The sequence below is a fragment of the Panthera uncia genome, chromosome D1 (assembly GCF_023721935.1).
Source record: "Panthera uncia isolate 11264 chromosome D1, Puncia_PCG_1.0, whole genome shotgun sequence".
NCBI lineage: Eukaryota > Metazoa > Chordata > Mammalia > Carnivora > Felidae > Panthera > Panthera uncia.
This window is the reverse complement of record NC_064808.1, coordinates 54,237,038-54,257,077: the sequence shown is the minus strand read 5'-3', so window position 1 is coordinate 54,257,077 and position 20,040 is coordinate 54,237,038. Positions and strand designations below refer to the sequence as shown.

Genomic DNA, 20,040 nt, shown 5'->3' with positions numbered 1-20,040 from the left:
TTCCCCCCCATTTATTTATGAAGAAACCAGGCCATTTAACCTGTATAAGTTCTCAGATTCTGAATCTAGCTAATTGTCCATGCTGTCATTTAACATGTTCCTACGTACTCTATTTCCTGAAAAGTGGTAGTTAAATCCAGAGGCTTGATCACACTCAGGCTTGATTTTTTGGTAAGAATTCATAGGTGGCGGTACATACTTCCTTTTGTACCACATCAGCAAGACATCACACCTAGTTCTGTCCTTTTTTGTGATGTTATATTGATCAGTGCATCCAGGTCTCAGGAGACTGTCGTATTTACCAACAGTCTTTGACAATCACTGCCTAGTACAGTTCTATAGAAATATAATGTCGGGCGCCTGGGTGGCTCCATCGGTTAGGCATCCGACTTCAGCTCAGGTCATGATCTCACAGTCTGTGAGTTCGAGCCCCGTGACAGGCTCTGTGCTGACAGCTCAGAGCCCGGAGCCTGCTTCAGATTCTGTGCCTCCCTTTCCCTCTGCTCATGCTCTGTCTCTGTCTCAAAAATAAATAAAAACATTAAAAAAAAAGAAATATAATGCAAGCTACAGGTATAATTTAAAATATTCAAGGAGGGGCACCTGGGTGACTCAGTCAGTTAAGTGTCCAACTATGGCTCAGGTTTATGATTTCATGGTTCATGAGTTTGAGCCCCGCATCAGACTCTGCACTGACAGTACGAAGCCTGGTTGGGATTCTCTCTCTCTCCCTCTCTCGCTGCCTCTCCCCCACTCCATCTCAAAATAAATAAAACTTAAAAAAGTAACAAAATATTCAAGGAACCACATTAGAAAAGTAATCAGAACTTAATGAAATTAATTTTTGTAATACATTTTATTTAACTCGTTACATCCAAAATATTACCATTTCAATACGTAACCAATATAAAAAATTGATGAGATATTTTACAACCTTCTTTTTTTGTACTCAAGTCTTCGCAATCCAGTGTGTATTTTATGCCTCAATGCAATTCAGACAAATCATATTTCAAGTGCTCAATAGCCACTTGTGGTGTAACGACAAATACTGTTTAAGATTTCTTTGTAATTTTCTTTGTCTTTAGCAGATGTCCCTCTGAAGGGTGTATAGTGAGACAATGATTAATTCTAGGAAAAACAAAAAGTTATGCAGGAAAGAAAATGTAATCATAGAATGCTGTGTTACTACAAACAATACTTTCAAGGCCGTAAAAACGGAAGCACTGAATATTGTTTTATCCAGAAAATTGCAACAGGAGGATGAGCGAAGAAAACTAAATCCCCATCTTTCACAGAGCAAATCAATAATGTCTAAAATGGAAGTAACCAGTGTTTTTTTTTTAACAGTTTGAATTTGTTTCTGCCAGGAAACAGTTTTCTTTCTCTCCAGTCGAGTTTACATTTCCGTAGTATAAATTTTTCATGGTGAATTGTGCACTTTATTCTTTTGAAGTTTTTATATAAATTCCAGTTAGTTAACATACAGGGCAATATTAGTTTCAGGTGTAGAATTTAGTGATGCAACACTTCCATACACACCTGGTGCTCATCTCAGCAAGTGCCCTCCTTAATCCCCATCGCCTATTTTACCCCCTCCCCAACCTCCCCTCTGGTGACTGTCAGTTTGTTTTCTATAGTTAAGAGTCTGTACCTTGGTTTCTCTCTCTCTCTCTCTCTCTCTCTCTTTTCCCCTCTGTTTATTTGTTTTGTTTCTTAAATTCCACGTATGAGTGAAATCATATGCTATTTGTCTTTCTTTGACTTATTTCACTTAGCATAACACTCTTTAGCTCCATCCATGTCATTGCAAAAGGCAATATTTCATTCTTTTTTATGGTTGAGTAATATTCCACATCTTTCTTATCCATTCACCAATTGCTGGGCACTTGGGCTGTTTCCATAGTTTGGCTACTGTAGATAATGCTGCTATAAACATCAGGGTGCATGTATCCCTTTGAATCAGTGTTTTTTTTTTTAATTTTTAATGTTTATTTATTATTATTGAGAGACAGAGCATGAGCATGGGAGGGGGAGACACAGAATCCAAAGCAGGCTCCAGGCTCTGAGCTGTCAGCACAGAGCCCCACGCGGGGCTCAAACTCGAAAATCTCGAGATCATGACCTGAGCCGAAGTTGAACGCTTAACTGACTGAGCCACCCAGGTGCCCCTGAATTAGTGTTTTTGTATTCTTTAGGTAAATACCTAGCAGTGTGATTGCTGGATTATAGGGTAGTTCTATTTTTAACTTTTTGAGGAGCCTCCCTACTGTTTCCCCGAATGGTTGCACCAGGGTGCATTCACACCAACAGTGCAAGAGGGTTCCTTTCCACACAAGATATGAATTTCACACTTACTTCTCTCCTCCCCTCCCTGCACCCCACCCCTTCTGAGTCCAGCTTCTCTGTGGGGAGGAACTAGGGGGAAATTGAAAAGTGTTTTTTTTACTTAAGTGAGGTTGTGATTTAAATGCTCTTTAAATCCCTCTTCCCTAAAAACCCCAGCTTGGACCATGTCTAATGTTAGAGGCAGGCCCTCCATTGAGGGATCCTTCACCACACATGTGAGAGTTTTCTGCCCAGGGAGAGGAGGCCAAGGGCAGGGATGGTGATCAGCAAGGCTTCCTGAGGAGGGGATTTTGAAGTGAGCCTTGAAGGAAGAGGAGACAGTTAGCAGGTGAGCCATGCAGGGGCAAGGATACTGCAGACAGAGGGGCAGCACGGATGAAGACAAGATGCCTGGCCTGGGCTCTGCAGTGAAAGGAGGGCCTGTGGTTACTCCTCAGAGAAGCCACGCAGTTGCTCTGACTTTTCTGGCAGCCGAAAGCCTACGGCCATTTCCTAATCTATTTAATAATAGGCAAATACTCTGGCATCTGCTCAGTTCGTGGTCTTGGAACAAATGGACCCAATTAAAAGGTCATCATAGGGGAATTGAGGGGAAGAGGAAAAAGCCATTGATCAAATTAACGCCCAGCTGCCTGGGGCTGGTTTGTAACTTGCTGCAACAGAATCCTTCCCATCCTGCCCTCTCCTCCCCCAGACACCGCCCTAGCCCCAGGGACCTTCCTGCCACCTCTACCCCCATCCTCTGCTCTACTCAGTGACCTGTGGGTGTGTGCCACCTGGCTAGACCTCCTCTGGATTGCAGTTTCACTGCCTGTCAAACCTGGCAGGAAAAAACTATCAGGAATCCTATTGGCTCTTCCTTCAAAATACACCTGGCATTGGTCCATTTCTCGCCACCTCCATTGCTACCACCTGATCCCAATCCCTATGCTCTCTCTCCTGGCTTCCTGCATTAGCTCCTTCCTGTTCTCGCTATTCCTATCCTTGCCCCCACTACGGTTTATTCACAACACAGCAGCCAGATCCCTCTAAAATATGTCAGATTGTGTCTCTGTTGTGGCTTCCCACCTCATTCCATGTCCTACCAGATTCCCCCCATCTCTGGCCCCAACTCCTCCTGCCTCCACCCCAGCCACGGACTCCTTACACGGGCAGTGGGACCATGTGTTTACGGTCCCCTCTATCTGGAAACCTCTCCCCCCAGAGAGTCCCTTAGCTAACTCCCACCCCTCCTTCAAGCTTGCTCAAATGCCCTCTCTTGGGCCCCTCTTGAGTCTTCACCTGACCACTCTATTTAAAATCACACCCCTCCCACCCCTTCCCCCTCAACCAGCCTGCCCTCTCAATCCCTCTTCCTGCTCTGCTGTTTTCCCCACAGCACCCATCACCTTCTAACACACCATGGAATTTACATTTCATTATGTCTGTTACTTTTTGTCTCTCATCACCCCCTAGATGTAAAACAAGGGAAGGGTCTTTGCTTTTTATTCACTGATGATTTCCAAGTACGTACAACAACAGTACCTGGAATATAGTAGGTTCTTGGTAAATATTTGTTGAATAAATGGATGAATGAATCAATAATAATGTTCTTGCCTCAAAGAACCATTGTGAAACTTACATGAAATAATTAATTTGACTTGTTTTGCAAAGTAAAGGAATTACCTATAATGAGTACCCACTAGTACTAGATATTTTGCAAAACAGTTTACACAATTTATCTCACTTATCCCTCACTGTGGACCTCAGTCATTCATTTATTTTATTCATTATTTCAGGTAAATGTTGTGTACCTACTATGTGCCAGGCACTATTCTCAGCATGGGAGATAAATTAGTGACCAAAATAGACAAAGACCTCTGTCTTTTCCTACTAGGATGAAAGCTCCCAGAGGACCAGCTAAGCTGGGTTATACCTCCCAGGGGGATGGAGTCTAGTCTTAGAGGTTACCATGCGAGGAGGCAAGGATTTCTAGGGGCATCCAGAGGTCAGAGTCTCTGGTGGAGTGGAGGCATTGGAATGGGGCAGGGCAGGGGGCTGGGGGCACCAGCTTGGAGAAGGGCCAACTCAGTCTTGGTCATACCCTTCCAATGGCTGCCCTGGGCGGAGGGCAAATATGCTGTGTGCCCCCTAGGCCAAGCTGGGAGACAGGGCTCCTGTGAGGAGGACTCTCCCAAAGGGGAAGGGGATGCCTAGGAAAGAGTGAACTCCCCGTCCCTGGAGGTGGGAGAGAGAGTGCAAATGATGTCAGGGTGTTAGGGAGGTGCAGAGGGGACTCTTGGAGGGGCAGATGCAGATCTTTTCAGAGGCTCCGCCCTTAGAGAGGGGAGAAGATTCTGGCTTCCCTTCACAAGAGCTCCCAGACTGGAAGGAGGGGCTGGTCCTCAGGGCCTGGAGTCCAGCCCCAGATCTGCATGCCCCTTAAGAGAGCCTCTAGCCCCTCTCCCAAACACTCAGTTGTATCCTCAGACCCAGAGCTTGGGGGTCTTCCTGACAGCCAGTGAAGGTGGGGAACCCCACCTGGGGCCTTGAAGGTAAGCAGGAGGCCAAAGGGACACTCAAGGTCAGAGGACATCATGGCACTACCCTCAGGTGCCCCCCCACACCTCCTGGTAGAACCAGAGTGGGCCAAGTCAGCATCCCTGAAGATAGAGCAGCTGTGTCTGCCCCTCAGTCTTGCCTTTACAAAAGCCAACAGCTGGACACAGTGAGCTTCCTCAGAGGGAATAAAACATCCACGGTTCGGCACTTTGTCCTGGTGCCAGGGTGCACCATGATGGGTCAGCTAGGGGCTGTAGGGCTGTGGATGGGACAGTCCCTGAGAGCCTATGGGAGTGGATAGGCTGGAATGGAGAGCTGAAATGTCACCTGCTCTCACTCTTTCACCCAGGAACCTCTGGTCAGTGCTGGTCCGCCTGCACCACCAGAAACACACCTGTAGCCAACAAGGATGGGCTTATTATTTGCTGCAGCAAAGGCTTCACACTGGGGGATCCCTGGGGTGTCTCCAAAGGGGGCAGTTAAAGAAGAGTGCTCATGGGATTGTGGGGGGCTGGCATTCAAAGGATAGTTCTGTGGCAGAGATTGAATTTGCAGAGCAGGGAGTTACTGGAACAGTCAGCAGTCCTGTGCTGAGAATACAGGAGTCCTCAAGGAGTGTTACTATTAGATCAATTTGTCTGTGGTTTTCTCTTGGAACCTGTGAGTCTCAGTCCATAGGTGTTTATAAGTGTGAGCTTAGATAGGATGAGATAAACATCATGGATTGAACAAGCACTATGACCTGTTTTGCAAGTCAGGGTGTTTTGTAAACTGTGTTCCCTGTTTAAATTCTCAGTCCTACCCCCCACCTTGCACTCTCCAACATCCTGGCTGCCAGCAGGATCATTTTCTTCTCCTCACTCCACAGGTGAAGGTCCCGACCTCAGCCCCCATTCCTGCCTCTGCAGCCAGCTCTGGCCACCAGGGGGCAGCAGAGCAGCATCCACAAACTGGGGACCTACAGAATCTTAAGCACAGCGGTGGGGAAGGGAGGTGACCCAGCGCTCAAGAATGAAGGAATGAGTCTGTTGCTCTGTCCTGCCCCATTTGCTTCTCTCTGTTACCAGGAATTCTGGGAACAGGGAGCAAAAGGAGGAGGAAAATGGGGAGTATGGAGGGAGGGGAGCTGAGGAAAGAAAGAAGAATGGGGAATGAGGGAAGTGAAGGGGTTCATAGAGCTGGCAGCTGGATCCTCTCCCCACTCCCCACCTCTTCCGGCCATCCCCAAGCCTGTATACGTCCATTAGTTTGACCTCCTGGTAGCCCCTCCTCCTCCACTCTGCTTCCTCCGGAGTGGCCACCAACCCAAAGCCCTTCTGTCTCCAGGTATCTTCTTGGTGTCTATGGGTACTGCCCTTCCCACCTCAGCCCTACCTCAAACACAGATGCGACAACTCAACACAGGCATAAACACACACACATACACATTAGCACAGGCTGTGTGGTGACCCATGCAATAGGCTTTGACTTTCCTCCCCCACATTTTGCAATTGCTTTGGTCACAAAGGCTGGTCTAACAGTTAATCCCACAATGAGGTGGGACTTTTCATGTGGCTGCTGATTTGGAATTTGGCTCTAGGACGTAAATCTAAGGATACAGAGGGGTAAAATGCCTGACTTTCGAAAGAAACCTGAAAACAATTGGGGTCAGACACCTTCTCAGAGTTTATTAACCCAACCCTCTACCCACCCCCCCACCCCCCATGCTGATTCTATAAGCTGAACACTGGGCTCCGTGAACTTGAAAACATTTCTGCTGTTGTGAGTTCTCACCAAGCCAGGTAAGGGGTGCCTTAGGAAAGTCACTCAAGGAAACTAGGGTGTATGAGTTACAGTCTCAACAGGAAAGATGGGGCACACTCAGAGTGGGCGAATGAAGAGACTCTTTTACAAAGGTGTGTGGGCTGGTGTTTGGAGGGCTCCATGCGCAGGGGCACTGATGGCCAGAGAAGCCAGGACGGCAAGAAAGAACTGTGGCAGTCCTGGGGAGGATATACTGGTCCCTTTCCTCCCCACCTTGCCCAACACCTGGAGGAGAGAGGGACACAAAGGAGGGGTGAGGAGGGTCCTTCCAGCACTGGGGAAGAAGAGGAGTGAGCATTAATTTAAGTAGGGATTAGAACCTTAAGCTGGAATGAACTTTGTTACTCAAAAGTGACTCAAAGTTTTGGAGTTTGCCAAAAATGCAGTTTATGGATGGGAAAGGGAAATTAGACATCATTGAGTAGGCAGTACTGATAGGGGGAAAATAAAATAGTTGTGTGTTTGTGCCTCACTGTTCAGTACTCTGGAAAAAGAAATATTATCAGTTCCATTTTACAGATGAAGAAATTAATTTGTGGTCACAGAGCTGGTGAAGGCCGAGCTGGGCCAGAACCCTCCTCCGGCCTCAACTTCCCTGTGTCCCCCAATCTTCTTCTTTCCCCAGAGCTGCAACTTGGTAACCCTGAATTCAGGGCAAGCTAAAGCCACATTTGGTAAAAATAGGACTGAATAGGGAGCTCCAAGGTGCACCCCCTCTCACCCATGTCACCCAGGCCTCTTTCCAGCATGTCCACCTGTGACCTTCCAAGGTGAGCTCTCAGATGGGGCAGACCAGTGCTAATGAGGGCAGCAGAGGCAGCAGAAGCAGACAGAAAGCCTTGGCCTCACATCTAGTCTCCATGCTGACTGCTGTGTGACCTAGTGAAAGGCATAGCTCTCTCTTGGTCTCTCATCTCTATAAGCAGCCAAACAATCCCTGGGGTCCCTGCCGGGAGGGAAAACTGATTCCAACTGGTCATGTCTTCCAGGGGACTCAACATGCTGTTTCACAACAGCCTTCAGGAGTTAACAGCCCCAGGAAGCCATGTCAATGCAGGGAGGTGAGGAACAGGAGGCAGAGGCCCAGAAGGTAGGAGCAGGGAAGGTATTTTTGGGCAGACGGATCCCCTGGTCACTGCTAGACAATGGTCCGGGGCAGCCATTGTGCTGAGAGTGGAAAATCCTTTTCTGATTCCATCTCCAAGATCTGAAAATAGTCCAGGGTAAGCCCTTGGGGACTGAGTTTGGGGCCCATGAGTGACTGGCCCAGCCTGGCCCATTGTTCCTGGCTGGGACAGGACTGAGTCTGGACACCTGGCTGAGCTGGAGCCAAGACAGAGGCAAGCTCAGGAAGCCTGTACTGGAGGAAGAGTGGCTGGGTGGAGCCAAGCCCCACGGCAGATGGGGAAACTGAGGCCCAGAGAGGAGAAGGGATGTGTACCAAGTCACATGGCACATAGGGCAGAGGAGGATGAGAAGTTGGCTTCTGGGGCTCGTTTCCCCCCCTCTCCACATCCCACCAGCACACACCCCTTGGAAAGGCAAACACATCTGTCACCCTACTGCTTAGTTACTCCTGGTCAGACTCCACCGTCCACCTCACAGGAGGCAGGAACATCAGACATTGGACCAGCTCCACTCCAAGCCACTGCAGGGTGCCAAGGGAGGCGCTGTACCTCTCTAGTCATTTGATGCCAGGGGAGACTTGCTGCCCCAACTCTAGTCCTCAGAACAGAGAGCCCAGGGGCCTTGGGGGAATGCCTGGGGGAGCAGCTGTTCATTGTGCCTTTGCTGAGGATCTAGGTAGCTGATGCCCTGAGACAGAGAGAACTGGAACATGGGAGGTAAGGGCTTCAGAGAGTGACCCAGAGAGGGCAGGCAGGTGCCTCCGGTCACACAGCAAAAGTTGCCTATTCATTGCCTGTTCTGGCCTAGCTCCCAGTCAGTCCTGCCACCTTGGGTCTCCAGGCTCTTGGTTGAACCAAGAAGCTGCAGCACCCCATGACAGTCACCACCAGTTAGGCAGAAACGGCTAAGCCTGGTGCCATGGGTGAGCTGGAGCTCTCTAGTCCATAGAGGCTGGCTCTAGAAGCTTTACAGCAAGGGCATCCTGCCCCGTCCCTCCCCCTCCCCCTTTTCCCTGCTGCCCTCTCCCAGCCTGGCAGAGGGATAAGGTTCTGTAAACACACACAGGCCCGTGGGCCTGAAGGCCAACGAGCTCCAAGCAGGGCAGAGGGGGGTCCCACACCTTATCCCGGGATAGACCTGCTTTCCTCTTCCCACATCCTGGTGAAGCCTGGGCCATAGGAGGCCCACTGTTGCTCACTGGCTGGACATTCCTTTCCTTCAAATAATTTATCCTGGTATGGTTATATATTAAATTAGGTCAACTCCATGAGGGCAGGGTCCGGCCGGTTTGCCTCTGTATCACCTTGGCACAGTGCCTGGCGTGTAAATGCTCACCGTGTGCCAGGTACTGTTCTAAGTGTTCATGTGTATTGACCCAGTGCCCCACGTGGCAGGTAGTATCTCTTTTCGGAAATGAGAAAACTGAGGCCCTGCAAGATTAAGTACTTTGAGCAAAGTGAAACAGTTGGAGGAAGAGGAGACAACACTCAAACAGAGGTGGCATGGGCATTGAATCTGTGCTCTTAACCCCTTCCTTGCTATATTGTCTCTCTCCCTTGAATCACATGAAGGGTTACTTACAGACCCTCCCACTCTACAGGGGTTACAAATGGTATGGGATACTGGAAAAGGAACGAATCCAGGCATCTGAGGGACCTGGACTCGATCTTGACTCATTCACTTGCTGCCTATATAACCCACAGCAAGGCCTCCCTTCTCGGAGCCTGTCCCCTTATCTGCTAAATGGGGATAAATAATGTCTATTTCACACAGTTGTGGCAAGGAATAAATAATAGATATGAGAGGGTCTGGCACAGTGCCTGGGACATGGGTTAGTACAGGAGTTCCCATCCTCATGTGCTGGAACAGAGCAGCCCAAACCTGCCGTGACAAGAGTGGTGGCAGAGGGGTAGCTCTGGTGGCCTAACTTCTCCTGGGCCCTGAGCCACCAGCCACCCAGGGCAGAGACCCGCTGTGTGCCAGGGCCCCTGCCCTAGATGCACTGAGCTCGTTGAGAGTAGTTGCTGCAGGCAGGACAGCAGGCCTTTGCTCTTCCCCCCACCTATTGCTATTGCCCCCCACTCCTGTCCTATGTCCCTGGCCTCAGTGCCACAGCTCCATCCACCAGTTCCGTCCACCAGGGTGGGAAGGGCTGGGGGACTGTGGGTGATGGCAGGAATCCCACAAAGGCACCGACCTGTACTAAAGGGAACAGACCAGCAGGGACAGCCTGAGCCCCTGGCACACATCCAGGCGCCACACTGACCTGCTGAGTGACCTTGGGCAAGGCCCCGCCCCTCTCAACTCTACAGCTGGGCTGGATAATCCCTGGGGTCCCTGTCAGGTGGCTGTGCCCTTTCACAGTGGCCTTCAAGAGTCAACAGCCCCAGGAAGTGATGTCAGGGTGAGGAGGTGGGGTGGTTGGGAGGTGGCAGGGAGGCCCAGAGAGTAAGAGGAGATATTTTGAGAGTGGGCAGGTCCCCCCACGTCACTACTGGACAATGGTCTGGGGCTGGGAGTGGAAAATCCTGTTCTTACGTGGGCTGAAAATAGCACAAGGCGGGAGGGTCAGGAACCTCACCCACTAGGTGAAGGCCTAGCAGCAGGGCCAGACGTCCACGTTGAGGGGTCAGGCAATCTGACTGGGGTCCAGGGGCAAGACCCTGGCCTGTCCCCGGTTCCCTTAGGGTCTCCGTTCCCCACCCCACCAGTGTCTGCCACTGGATTAGAAGGTGAACATGGCCCTCCTTTCCCCTAGGTCCTATGTCCTTGGAAATGTACAGGCAGCTGATTCAAGGAAAGCTTCCTGGTGCTATGCCGTAGTGTTGCTTCCATGTGCTGCAGGGTCCTGGGTTCTCAGGGTCTCCAGGGAAGCTGCTGGTAGGGTAGGTAGGCAGGACACAAAAGGAATGGGGACTAAGGGAACTTGGGCTGTGGTGGCCACTGCCCTACCCCCAACCACAGATGCACACTCAGGAGACCCCAAATCGTGATGTATAACCTCCTGCCTCTGGTCTAAGCAGGGCTGAGGGAATCAGAGCCCAGCATTTACACCTCTGGGTGTAATCTTACCTGGGTAGGGGCTTCCTATAAACTAGAATGGGGTTCAGCTTCAGCAGCAGCTGGTAGGAAGGAGATAGGCTTGGGACTGCAGGAAAGGTTGGCTCAAGGTCAGTCTATAAGAAGTAGTCACAAAAAAGCTCATAGGGACTCTGGTTATATGAACAGAAATATAGAACCTAGAATGTGGGAGGTGAGCATTTCACATTACTTTGAACAGGACACCCACGTTGCACCATGCAGAGTAATTGGTTGGGTCATGACTTGTGATGGGTCCCTGTTGCATGAAGAAGCTGTGTGGAACTAGATTCTAAATAGAGCAACCCCTGGGAGTGCCTCGTTCTGACAGAGTGGAACGGGTGAAGAGGTCACAGGAGACAGGAAGACGTGGAGTGAAGGGAAGAATCTTCTCTCAGGCAGAGTGGGCCTATAGGGAAAGGGGGTCTCCCCGAGGGAGAGGGAGTAGGTCTTTATGTTTGAGATTAAGAATGAGACCTGTCAGGGGCTCCTGGGTGGCTCAGTTGGTTGAGTGTCTGACTTGGGCTCAGGCCATGATCTGGTGGTTCGTGAGTTTGAGCTCCACATTGGGCTCGTTGCTGTCAGCACGGAGCCTACTTTGGATCCTCTGTCCCTCTCTCTCTGCCCTTCCCCTGCTTGTGCTCTCTCAAAAATAAATAAAACATTAAAAAAAAATGAGACCTGTTAGCTTTGCCCCAAGGCTGAGCTGGTCCCTGTCCAGCTCAGCTCCACAAACCTCCACAGTGGTCCTGGCTGGACCTAGAATCTGTCACAGGTGAGAAAGATCTACCTCACCCTGAGCCAGTCTGAGCACCATTATGCCATATAGCGGGATTTTCCCAGGAGGCAGAGGATGGGACAGGAAGAGAAGGGAATCTCTCCCATACTCAGCCCCAGTGCAAAGGAGACCTCGGGTAAAGGCAAGGAAGGAGCCTTGACTTGTTAGCCTGGTGACCCACTCCCAGCCTCATTCCTGCCTTGAGACTGAGCACCAGCTGCCCAGCCTGCTTCCACTTCCTGCATACCCTGCTTTCCTGCCCCCATGTCTTTGCCCAGGATGTACCCTGCACCTGGCTGTTCTTCTCCGATAAACTGCTTTTCTCAGAAGCTACAGTTCAGGAGTGTGTCCCAGGAAGCCTCTCTCACATGCTGGTCCACACCTCCAATCACTCAGTATTATCCAGTGGTGCGATGGAGCATGTTGGACCTGATTGCAAGAGCCAATTGTTAAATTTTCAGGAATTTTGCAAGGAGGCTGACATCACATCACTGGTCTGAAATTGGCCAAGGCAAGAGTATCTGCACCATGGCAATTAGCAATGCTACAGATAAGGGGTTCCCCTCACCCCCTGGAAAGCCAGTTAGATGGTTTCACATTTACCAGCACATGACTGTTCATAGCCATTAATCCCTAAACTGGGGGATCCCAAGGACAGGACCCCATCTGACTCCTATCTGCACTCAACAGAGCCAGGCACCAAAGCCACTTGGCTCTAAAGTGAGGGATGACCTGGGGTCTGGAAAGAGGATCCCTGATGTGAGACTACCACTGAGGCAGCTAGTGGGAAGGCAGGTGGCAGAAGAGTAGAGGTTGGAGAAAGAACTCCAGTGTGGATGGTAAGAGCTTCTTAGGCTGTATCCTCATCCTCAAACCACACAATAGGGCACAACACGGCAGGCAACAACACCTTCGGTAGAAGTTGCAGCCTCAAACTGGCTCCCAGGCCCAGGAAGCCTCCAGATGAGTTTATGACATCAGCTCCCAGATGTTACAGTCACCTCTAGGGATGGGGATGCTCCTCAGAGGTGTGTCCACTGTGGCATCTAGACCTGCCCTTGACCGCTCCGTGGGAAGCTCCGGCTCAGCTCTGGCTCCTTACCAGGGTCCTCTGATCACCCTGAAACTCCACCCCTCCCAGGTAGCTCAGGCCCAGACTATGTGACCTTGGTAAGTCACTTTCTTCTCTGCGTCTGTTTCTCCATTTGACTCGATCAGGCTGGGCTCCAGCCTAGACACCTTGCTGGGCACAGACAGCTAATTATGTGGGAGTCAGGCCAGGGGCAGCATCGGCCCCTTACCCTTGCCTTTCACGAAGCCTTATTCCCCAACTCACACATACAAATGGTGACTGGGGTTGTAGGAACTGTTAAGATCTCTGGACTACAGAGAACATTCTGCCAAATGACAGAGCGTTGAGGTCACGGCTCCCTCGACCATCAGGCATGAGTCACTAATGGGGCATATCTAGGGACACTATCCCAATGGAAGAAATCCTAGTCCCCACAGCCTCCCCACTCCCCCCACCCCCAATATTAACTTGCACAGGCGCCAGGGGTTCAGGTCCTACAGCCGGATGTCCTTAGTGTTCTCACCACCAGCTGCCATGGACTCTGTCCGCCTAGAGTCCTCACTGCTGCTCGACACATCTTTTGTCCTCTTGACGTCAGTCCTGTCCAACCTGTACAGGCCCCGTCTGCGGCGAGCTGGGGTAGTAGGAGTGGGGTCTGTGGGTGGCTTGGCATCTCGGGCAAAGCGCACAAGCCTCTGCCCAGCCAGGAAGTAGAGCACGGGGTCAAGGCAACTGTTGGCACTGGCCAGCGGCCGGGTGATCTTGTAAGCCATGTTGATGGCATTGAGGGTGTGGCAGCTGAGGTCCAGGGAGCGGAAGGAGTAGTAGAGGGTGCGGGTGACATGGAAAGGCAGGAAGCAGAGGGCGAAGACAGCCAGCACCACGGCAATGGTGCGCACCGACTTGCGCTTGGCCCGCGGCAGGCCTCCCGAGGTCCCATAGGCTGGCTTCAACAGCCGCCGAGCCATAAGCACGTAACAGACCAAGATGATGGCAAAGGGCACTGCGAAGAGCAGGCCCAGCATGACAGAGCTGTAGGCCACGAACTGGCTGAAGAGCTCGGGTGCTGAGGTGTCGTGGCAGGTAATGCGGCCGCCACGCGCGCTGGTGGTGACGAAGTAGAGCACGGGTGACTGGCAAGCCAGCACCAGCACCCACACAGCAGCTGCCACCCGGCGGGCATAGCGGGCCCGGCCCCAGCGCAGCGAGCGCAGCGGGCGCAGGACCCCCAGGCATCGGTGCACGCTGATGCACGTGAGGAAGAGGATGCTGCAGTAAAGGTTGGTGTAGAAGAGGAAGCGCACCAGCTTGCAGAGCACTATGCTGAAGGGCCAGTGGTCCCCGCGGGCGTAGTAATAGACCAGCAGCGGCAGGGAGGCTGCGTACAGCGCATCGGACACGGCCAGGTGGAACATGTACGTGGTGGACGCGTTCCAGGTCTTGAGGCGGCACAGGAAGATGTAGAGTGCCACGGCGTTGAGACACAGCCCGAGCACACACACCACACCGTAGGACACAGGCAGCAGCACGTACTTGAAGTCCTCATTGAAGCGGCACTTGTAGCCCAGCTCGTCCCCACCCCAGGTGTCATTGACGGTGCTGTTCCAGCGGCCCGGGCCTGTGGCCATTGCCCTGAAGGGAAGGGGTGGTGGGGAGAACAGCCACGAGGGTCACAACCAGGGCTCAGTGGGGAGGCCTGACACACCCACCTGACCGGGGCCATGAGGGACCCCAAGCACCCATAGATTCCCTTGGTTAAGGTCTGCCCCACCACAGTCAAGGCCTTTGTGGCCACCTGACCTGGCTTCCTCCCTGGACCCAGAGGGCCCAGAACCTCGGAACCCCGGAACTTCGAGGATGCATGAGGTCTAGGAGTATCGTGGCCACACACCTTTAAAACTTCACAACAGGGGTAGGCACACTACATCCTGAGGGCCAGATGCAGTCCACCAGTCTGTTTCTGTAAAAAAAAAAAAAAAAAAAAAAAAAAAAGCTTGATTGGAACACAATCATACCCGTCTTATTTATAGAGTTGAATAGTTGCAACAAAGACCGTATATTCCCCAAAGCCTAAAATAGTTACCCCTGGCTTTGTTTTTTGTTTTTTGTGGGTTTTTTTTGTTTTTTTTTTTTAATTTTTTTTTAATGTTTATTTCTGAGACAGAGAAAGACAGAACATGAGTGGGGGAGGGGAGAGAGAGAGAGGGAGACACAGAATCAGAAGCAGGCTCCAGGCTCCGAGCTGTCAGCACGGAGCCCGACTCGGGGCTTGAATTCATGGACCGTGAGATCATGACCTGAGCCGAAGTCGGTCGCTCAACCGACTGAGCCACCCAGGCGCCCCTGTTTTTTGTTTTTGTGTGATTGTTTGTTTAAGACTGGCAACCCTGCTCTAGAACCTCAGGAGCACAGAGTTCTAGATCGAGGATCCTGAGCTCTAGCATCTGAGGATCTGGGGGTCCTAGAGCAGTGTCATCTCAGATTCACAGAGGGGGGCTATTGGGCTGGCTGGCTCCACCTCACACCCAGCGCTCACTGGCCGGTGGGCAGCCTCTACCTTGCTGGAAGTATTAGAAAGCTCTTTCCTTTAGCTCATCTTTCTGCCCTCCGAGAGGCTCTCTGGCCCCATGCCTGGTATTTTGGTATTTGAGGGAGTATTTCCAAGGGTCTCCCCCTTTAGTCATTCATTAACCTCCCAGCAAATAGTTTTTAGGTACTCCTATATTCTGGCACTTTTGGCACTTGTAAACAGCAGCCCTGCTCCCCGGCCCATGAGGCTACCAGATGGGACAGTGACCCTTCTGAAGATGCCAGGGAAGTCTGGGGCAGAGGTGAGAATGGGAGCAGAGAGGGACTTCTTTTGTGGGGAAAATTCAGCTTCCCTCATACCCACCCAGCTTCTCTTCACACACCACCACTATCTTGATGGTCTCTTGCCTTATTCCTAGTGGGCATATGTACCCATGGGGCCTGACTGCCCACAGAGTAAGTACCTGGAGCACAAATTGTCCATCTTCGTCATCTCCTTGTCCCCACCAATGTGACCAGTAAGAGCTCTCTCTCAGCGGGGAGCAGGGGACAGACAGCCCAGGCTGGAGGGCAAAGATGTGGCCAAAGTTCCCAGCGTCAGGCTGGAAATCATAGCAGGTAGGCAGGTTTGGGACAAACATGAAGAATAACTTTCTAACAGTGGGAAGGGGCCAGAGAGCTGCTATTTTTTCAAACCTCACTACCATGGATGCTTTAAAGTGTTACTTCATTTCATCTTTACAACATGTTTCTGGGAACCAGGTTATCATGCCCAGTTTTCCAATAAAGAGGCTGAGATCATTCAAGTAATTTGGCTAAGGTCATATGGTTAGGGATGGCTACAACTCATCCGGGTGCATCCCACAGTGGAAGGGGCTGTAGAAAGGAGGTAGCGAACTCGTTGTTCTGGGGGCATGCCAGCGTCTCTTCTAGCAGAGTCTGCAGAAAGGCTTGTGTCCTGTGTGTGGGTGTGTCTGGGAGGACAGAGGGGGCAGATGACATGCAAGTCCTCCCCATCCTAGGTATCTGGGGTGGTACAATTCCCTTCATCTTGGAACCAAGGTCCTGAGAGGCTGGGGCTTGGAGATTCTAGAGGGCCAGTGACATCCACTCCCTTAGACCATGAGCTTCCTGCCCAGCCTGGCTTCCCAGTAGTAGTTCAGGGCCCCTGAGGTTGACATTAGGGGGCTGAGAGACACATAGGTCTCTCAGTTTCCCTTCTCTCCCCAAACCCTATCCCCGCACCCCAGAATCTTCCCTGTCTCCTGGTGTCAGCAGAAGTGCAACCAAGAGCATGCACCTGCCTCTCACAGACACAGGTTCCTCCCCAAGGAACCAGGGCTGGTCCAGGGTGAGCAGGCAGGGAGGCTGTGTGGTGCCAAGTTGAGCAGGGGCAGCTCCCCCTGCCATGGGGAACTCTGGCAGGGCCAAGCTCCTAGGACCCCTCTTGCCCCAAGCCAGGACTGAGGACCCGACACTCAAGTGTCTCCTGCATCCCACCCCTTCTCCATGCAGCCCCGAGTTGCCTCCACCCTTGCTGCCAGAGCCACTGCATCCACCTCCCAGCCTCTAGCCTCAGTTCCCCCAATCCAGGGGGCCTTCTTGAAGACAAAGTCATTCCCTTGTTCGAAACCCTCTGCGACTCCTGCCTATTCTCAGGAGAAAACCCCACTCCTCCTCAGTCTGGTATGGGATGGTTTCATAACCCAGCCTCTGTCAGCCTCACCAGCCCCATCCTCTGTGACCTGCAGTTTCCTGAATGCACCCACCACTCTTCCTCCCAGCCCTAGTTCATGGTGCTCCTTCAACCTGGAATCCATTCACACCCCTCGTCTCCACCTGTTGGAATTACAACTTTTTATACTTCAGTGCAACAAACTCCAGCGATTAAGAACCTGGCCTCTGGAGCCAGACCACCTTTGTTTCCTCATCTGTAAAATGAGGCAATTAATAGAACCTACATCATACAACTGCTGTGACGATTGAGTAACTTGTGTGAAATGTTTGGAGCAGTGCCTGGCACATAGTAGGTACGTTGTGGTGGTATAAGGCTCAGCCCAGATGTGGCCTTTTCCTGAAATCTGCAGGAAGCTCTCCACCAGTGGAGGAGCGATAGAAGGTCTTCACTGGAGGCTGTGCAGCAGGTGAGTGTGGTGGGCCAGGGGACTGGTACTAAAGCCTAAGCCAGGGCCAGGCCTGGGGACCTTGTGAGGGGAGAGATGTGGAGGGGTTAGGGAAGAAGGCCAGAGAGTCTGGCCCAGAGGGAGTTTGGGTTGAAGAGGGGCAGGGTGTCTGGCTCAGGGGTTGGGGGAGGAGCAGGTATGGGGAGAGGAGCACTCGTTGTCAGACATCGTAAATGTGGGGTGCCCTGAGGGGTGTCATGGGACATGGGGAAGGGCAAAGCCCAGGACCACCAGATCCAGCACTTTGGGAGGTGGGCTGGGAGTTCCTGGCTCCCAGCAGCTACAGGAGGAGCATGGAGGCCTGAGTGAGACTGAAGAGCTGTGGAGAGGCCACATTCCCTCCCCCGTGGGGACACTGGGTTGGGGTGTCCAGCTCTGCCACAAAACCCCAGGTGACATCAGGCATTTCCTGCCCTCCTGAGGCCCAGACCTCTCGTGGACTGAATCCCCCAGCCTTAGAGAACTGGAGTCCTAAATCCCCATGAGATGCTCTGCCCACTGAAGACAGGGGAAGCACACACACCCAGTCCCCCTCCACACTGCTGCTCTGCTCCTGCCCCAGTGCCTAGGCCTGGCGGGTCTCTTCTCTGGGTCATGATGGCCCTCCCCCACCCTCCACCCCTCCAGCCATAGTCCACATCTCTACACAGAGTTTCTTTCTAATCATCAAGTGTGGAATCTCTGATGCTGGTGAGAGGGGGGAGACTTCCCCAACTTTCTCCTGAAGCGAGGAAGCTGTCCTTTCCACCTGTTTTAAGACATCCTGGCCTCCACCCTCCCAGGCCAGCTGGGGACTCCATTGTCATGGCCCCCTTCCAGACTGACCCTGCCTGCCCTCTCCCTGGCAGGAGAGGCTGGCCCATCAACCTGTGAGTACATCTTTCCTGCCCCCCCCCTCCGGCCCCTGCTTATGAAGACAGCTGACTCCTTAGCCCTCTCTCTCAGCCCTCTCCTCTACCTCTCCTTACCTCCCATACCCTTGGGGTCTCTCCCCAGGATCTCCCACCCTAGAGACCAGCTCCCATCTTTGTCCAACACCACTTACCAGCCCCTCTGTGCCCGGTTCTGGCTGGCTCTGCCCCTTTTAAGTGCCCTGCCAGCCTTCCCTGCCTTTGCTCATGCTATTCTTTCTGCCTGGACAGCCCTTCCAAAACCCATTCACACTGTACTCCATCATGGCCATCCCTCAAGGCTCTTCTCAAGGGTCACCTCATCTCTGAAGCGCTCGCACTCTACCACCCCAGACACTCCTCACACCCTGTTGGGAATTTGTTTCCACCTTCTAGAAACCCCAAAACATTCTAGGTGCTTCTAGAAGTCTTGGTCCATCTGATTCTTTTCTCTGTCCCTATCATCCAGCAAGAGGCCTGCTCCAAAGCAGGTATGACATGAGTGGAAGAATGAATGAATGAATGAATGAATGAATGAATGAAACAATCAAGCACAAGAGGATATGGGAGTCCAGAGGAGGCTGAGCCTCATGGCGGTTGCTCTCCTTTCCCTTATTCCTCTGAGGGCCTCCCAGAGTTGTCCTGACACTTAAAGATTTCTCAGCTGCTGACCCCAGGTGGCTTCCTGGGGAGCACTCCTGGGGACCGGCACACCTGGGCCTGCTCCTGCCCTAGACAGGCCTCTGGACTTCCTCTCTTTCAAGAGCCCTGCCCTTCTCTGGACAGGCCAGGGAAATGCCAGGAGAGGGGAACTGGACCTAGGCATTCTGGAGGTGGGTCAGCTGTCTGAATCAAGCACATTCTTTTATCTTGCTCATCTCTGTCTCAGGTCATGGGTCAGTCTGAGTCAGGAGCTTCTGGTCCTGGTGCCCCCTACCCCCAACACCTCACTTTGTAGGGGCCAAACCTGGGCTGAACAGCGTCCATGCAGCACCCCCCACCCTCACTCCTCAGGAGATACTGCCATAGAGGTTAAGCTATTTGTTCAAGATCACACTGCCAGGAGTTGGAAAAAATGGGTTTGACACCAGGACTCCCTGGCTCTGAAGCCTGAATTCATCAGAGCCTGGGATGAGTGAGCAGGGTGGGGATCCCCTGGATCGAACCCTGGTCCAGCATATACACATGCACAAGTGAGCCTCCCAGCCAGTGGACCCTGCCCTCCCATGTCCATACCTGACCAGCCCCTGCTCTCACAGTCAGGATGTTCAGAGCCTGTTTCTCATTCATGAATGCATAGGCCTGGACCAGGATGCAGGGAATTCTTCAGGAAACAGGAAAAACAGGTCCTCCGGCCTGGGGATAAACCCAGCTTCCAGCACTTCTCAGGGCGGGCAGTGCTGCGGGCTCTGTGGGAGGTGGAGACAGCATGGGCTCTTGGGTTCCAGGTCATAGGAAGTCAGCCAGGCAGAGCCCTCCCAGGCCTGCCTCCTATGCTTCAACCTTGGTCCAAAAGAGGCAAGCACTGGTGTGTTTGCCTGTCCCAGGAGGGGTGCCCTCTGCCCACCCACACGCCCTGGCTGTCTACCCTCGGCTCACATGTTCCAGGGATGGTTGTTCCCAGCCTCCTTCCCCAGGCACCCGCTTTCACAGGAGTGTGGCTCTGCTGGGAAAGGTCTCCCTCACATCCTG

The 20,040-nt window shown here is 52.2% G+C and overlaps 1 protein-coding gene across 1 annotated transcript; it reads right to left on the bottom strand.

Annotated features, from left to right (window-relative positions):
- Positions 1-7,708: 7,708 nt before the first annotated feature.
- P2RY2 (purinergic receptor P2Y2) lies at positions 7,709-19,758 on the bottom strand. The gene is made up of 2 exons (XM_049619465.1): positions 19,585-19,758; positions 7,709-14,706 (listed from the first exon to the last, which is right to left on the bottom strand). The coding sequence occupies exon 2, from the start codon at positions 14,372-14,374 to the stop codon at positions 13,241-13,243; it is 1,134 nt and encodes a 377-aa protein (XP_049475422.1). The 5' UTR covers positions 14,375-14,706; positions 19,585-19,758; the 3' UTR covers positions 7,709-13,240.
- Between the last annotated feature and the right edge of the window lie 282 nt (positions 19,759-20,040).

Excerpts from the sequence above, each read along its gene's own strand:
- P2RY2 (XM_049619465.1), bottom strand. The coding sequence starts at position 14,374 with ATGGCCACAGGCCCGGGCCGCTGGAACAGCACCGTCAATGACACCTGG.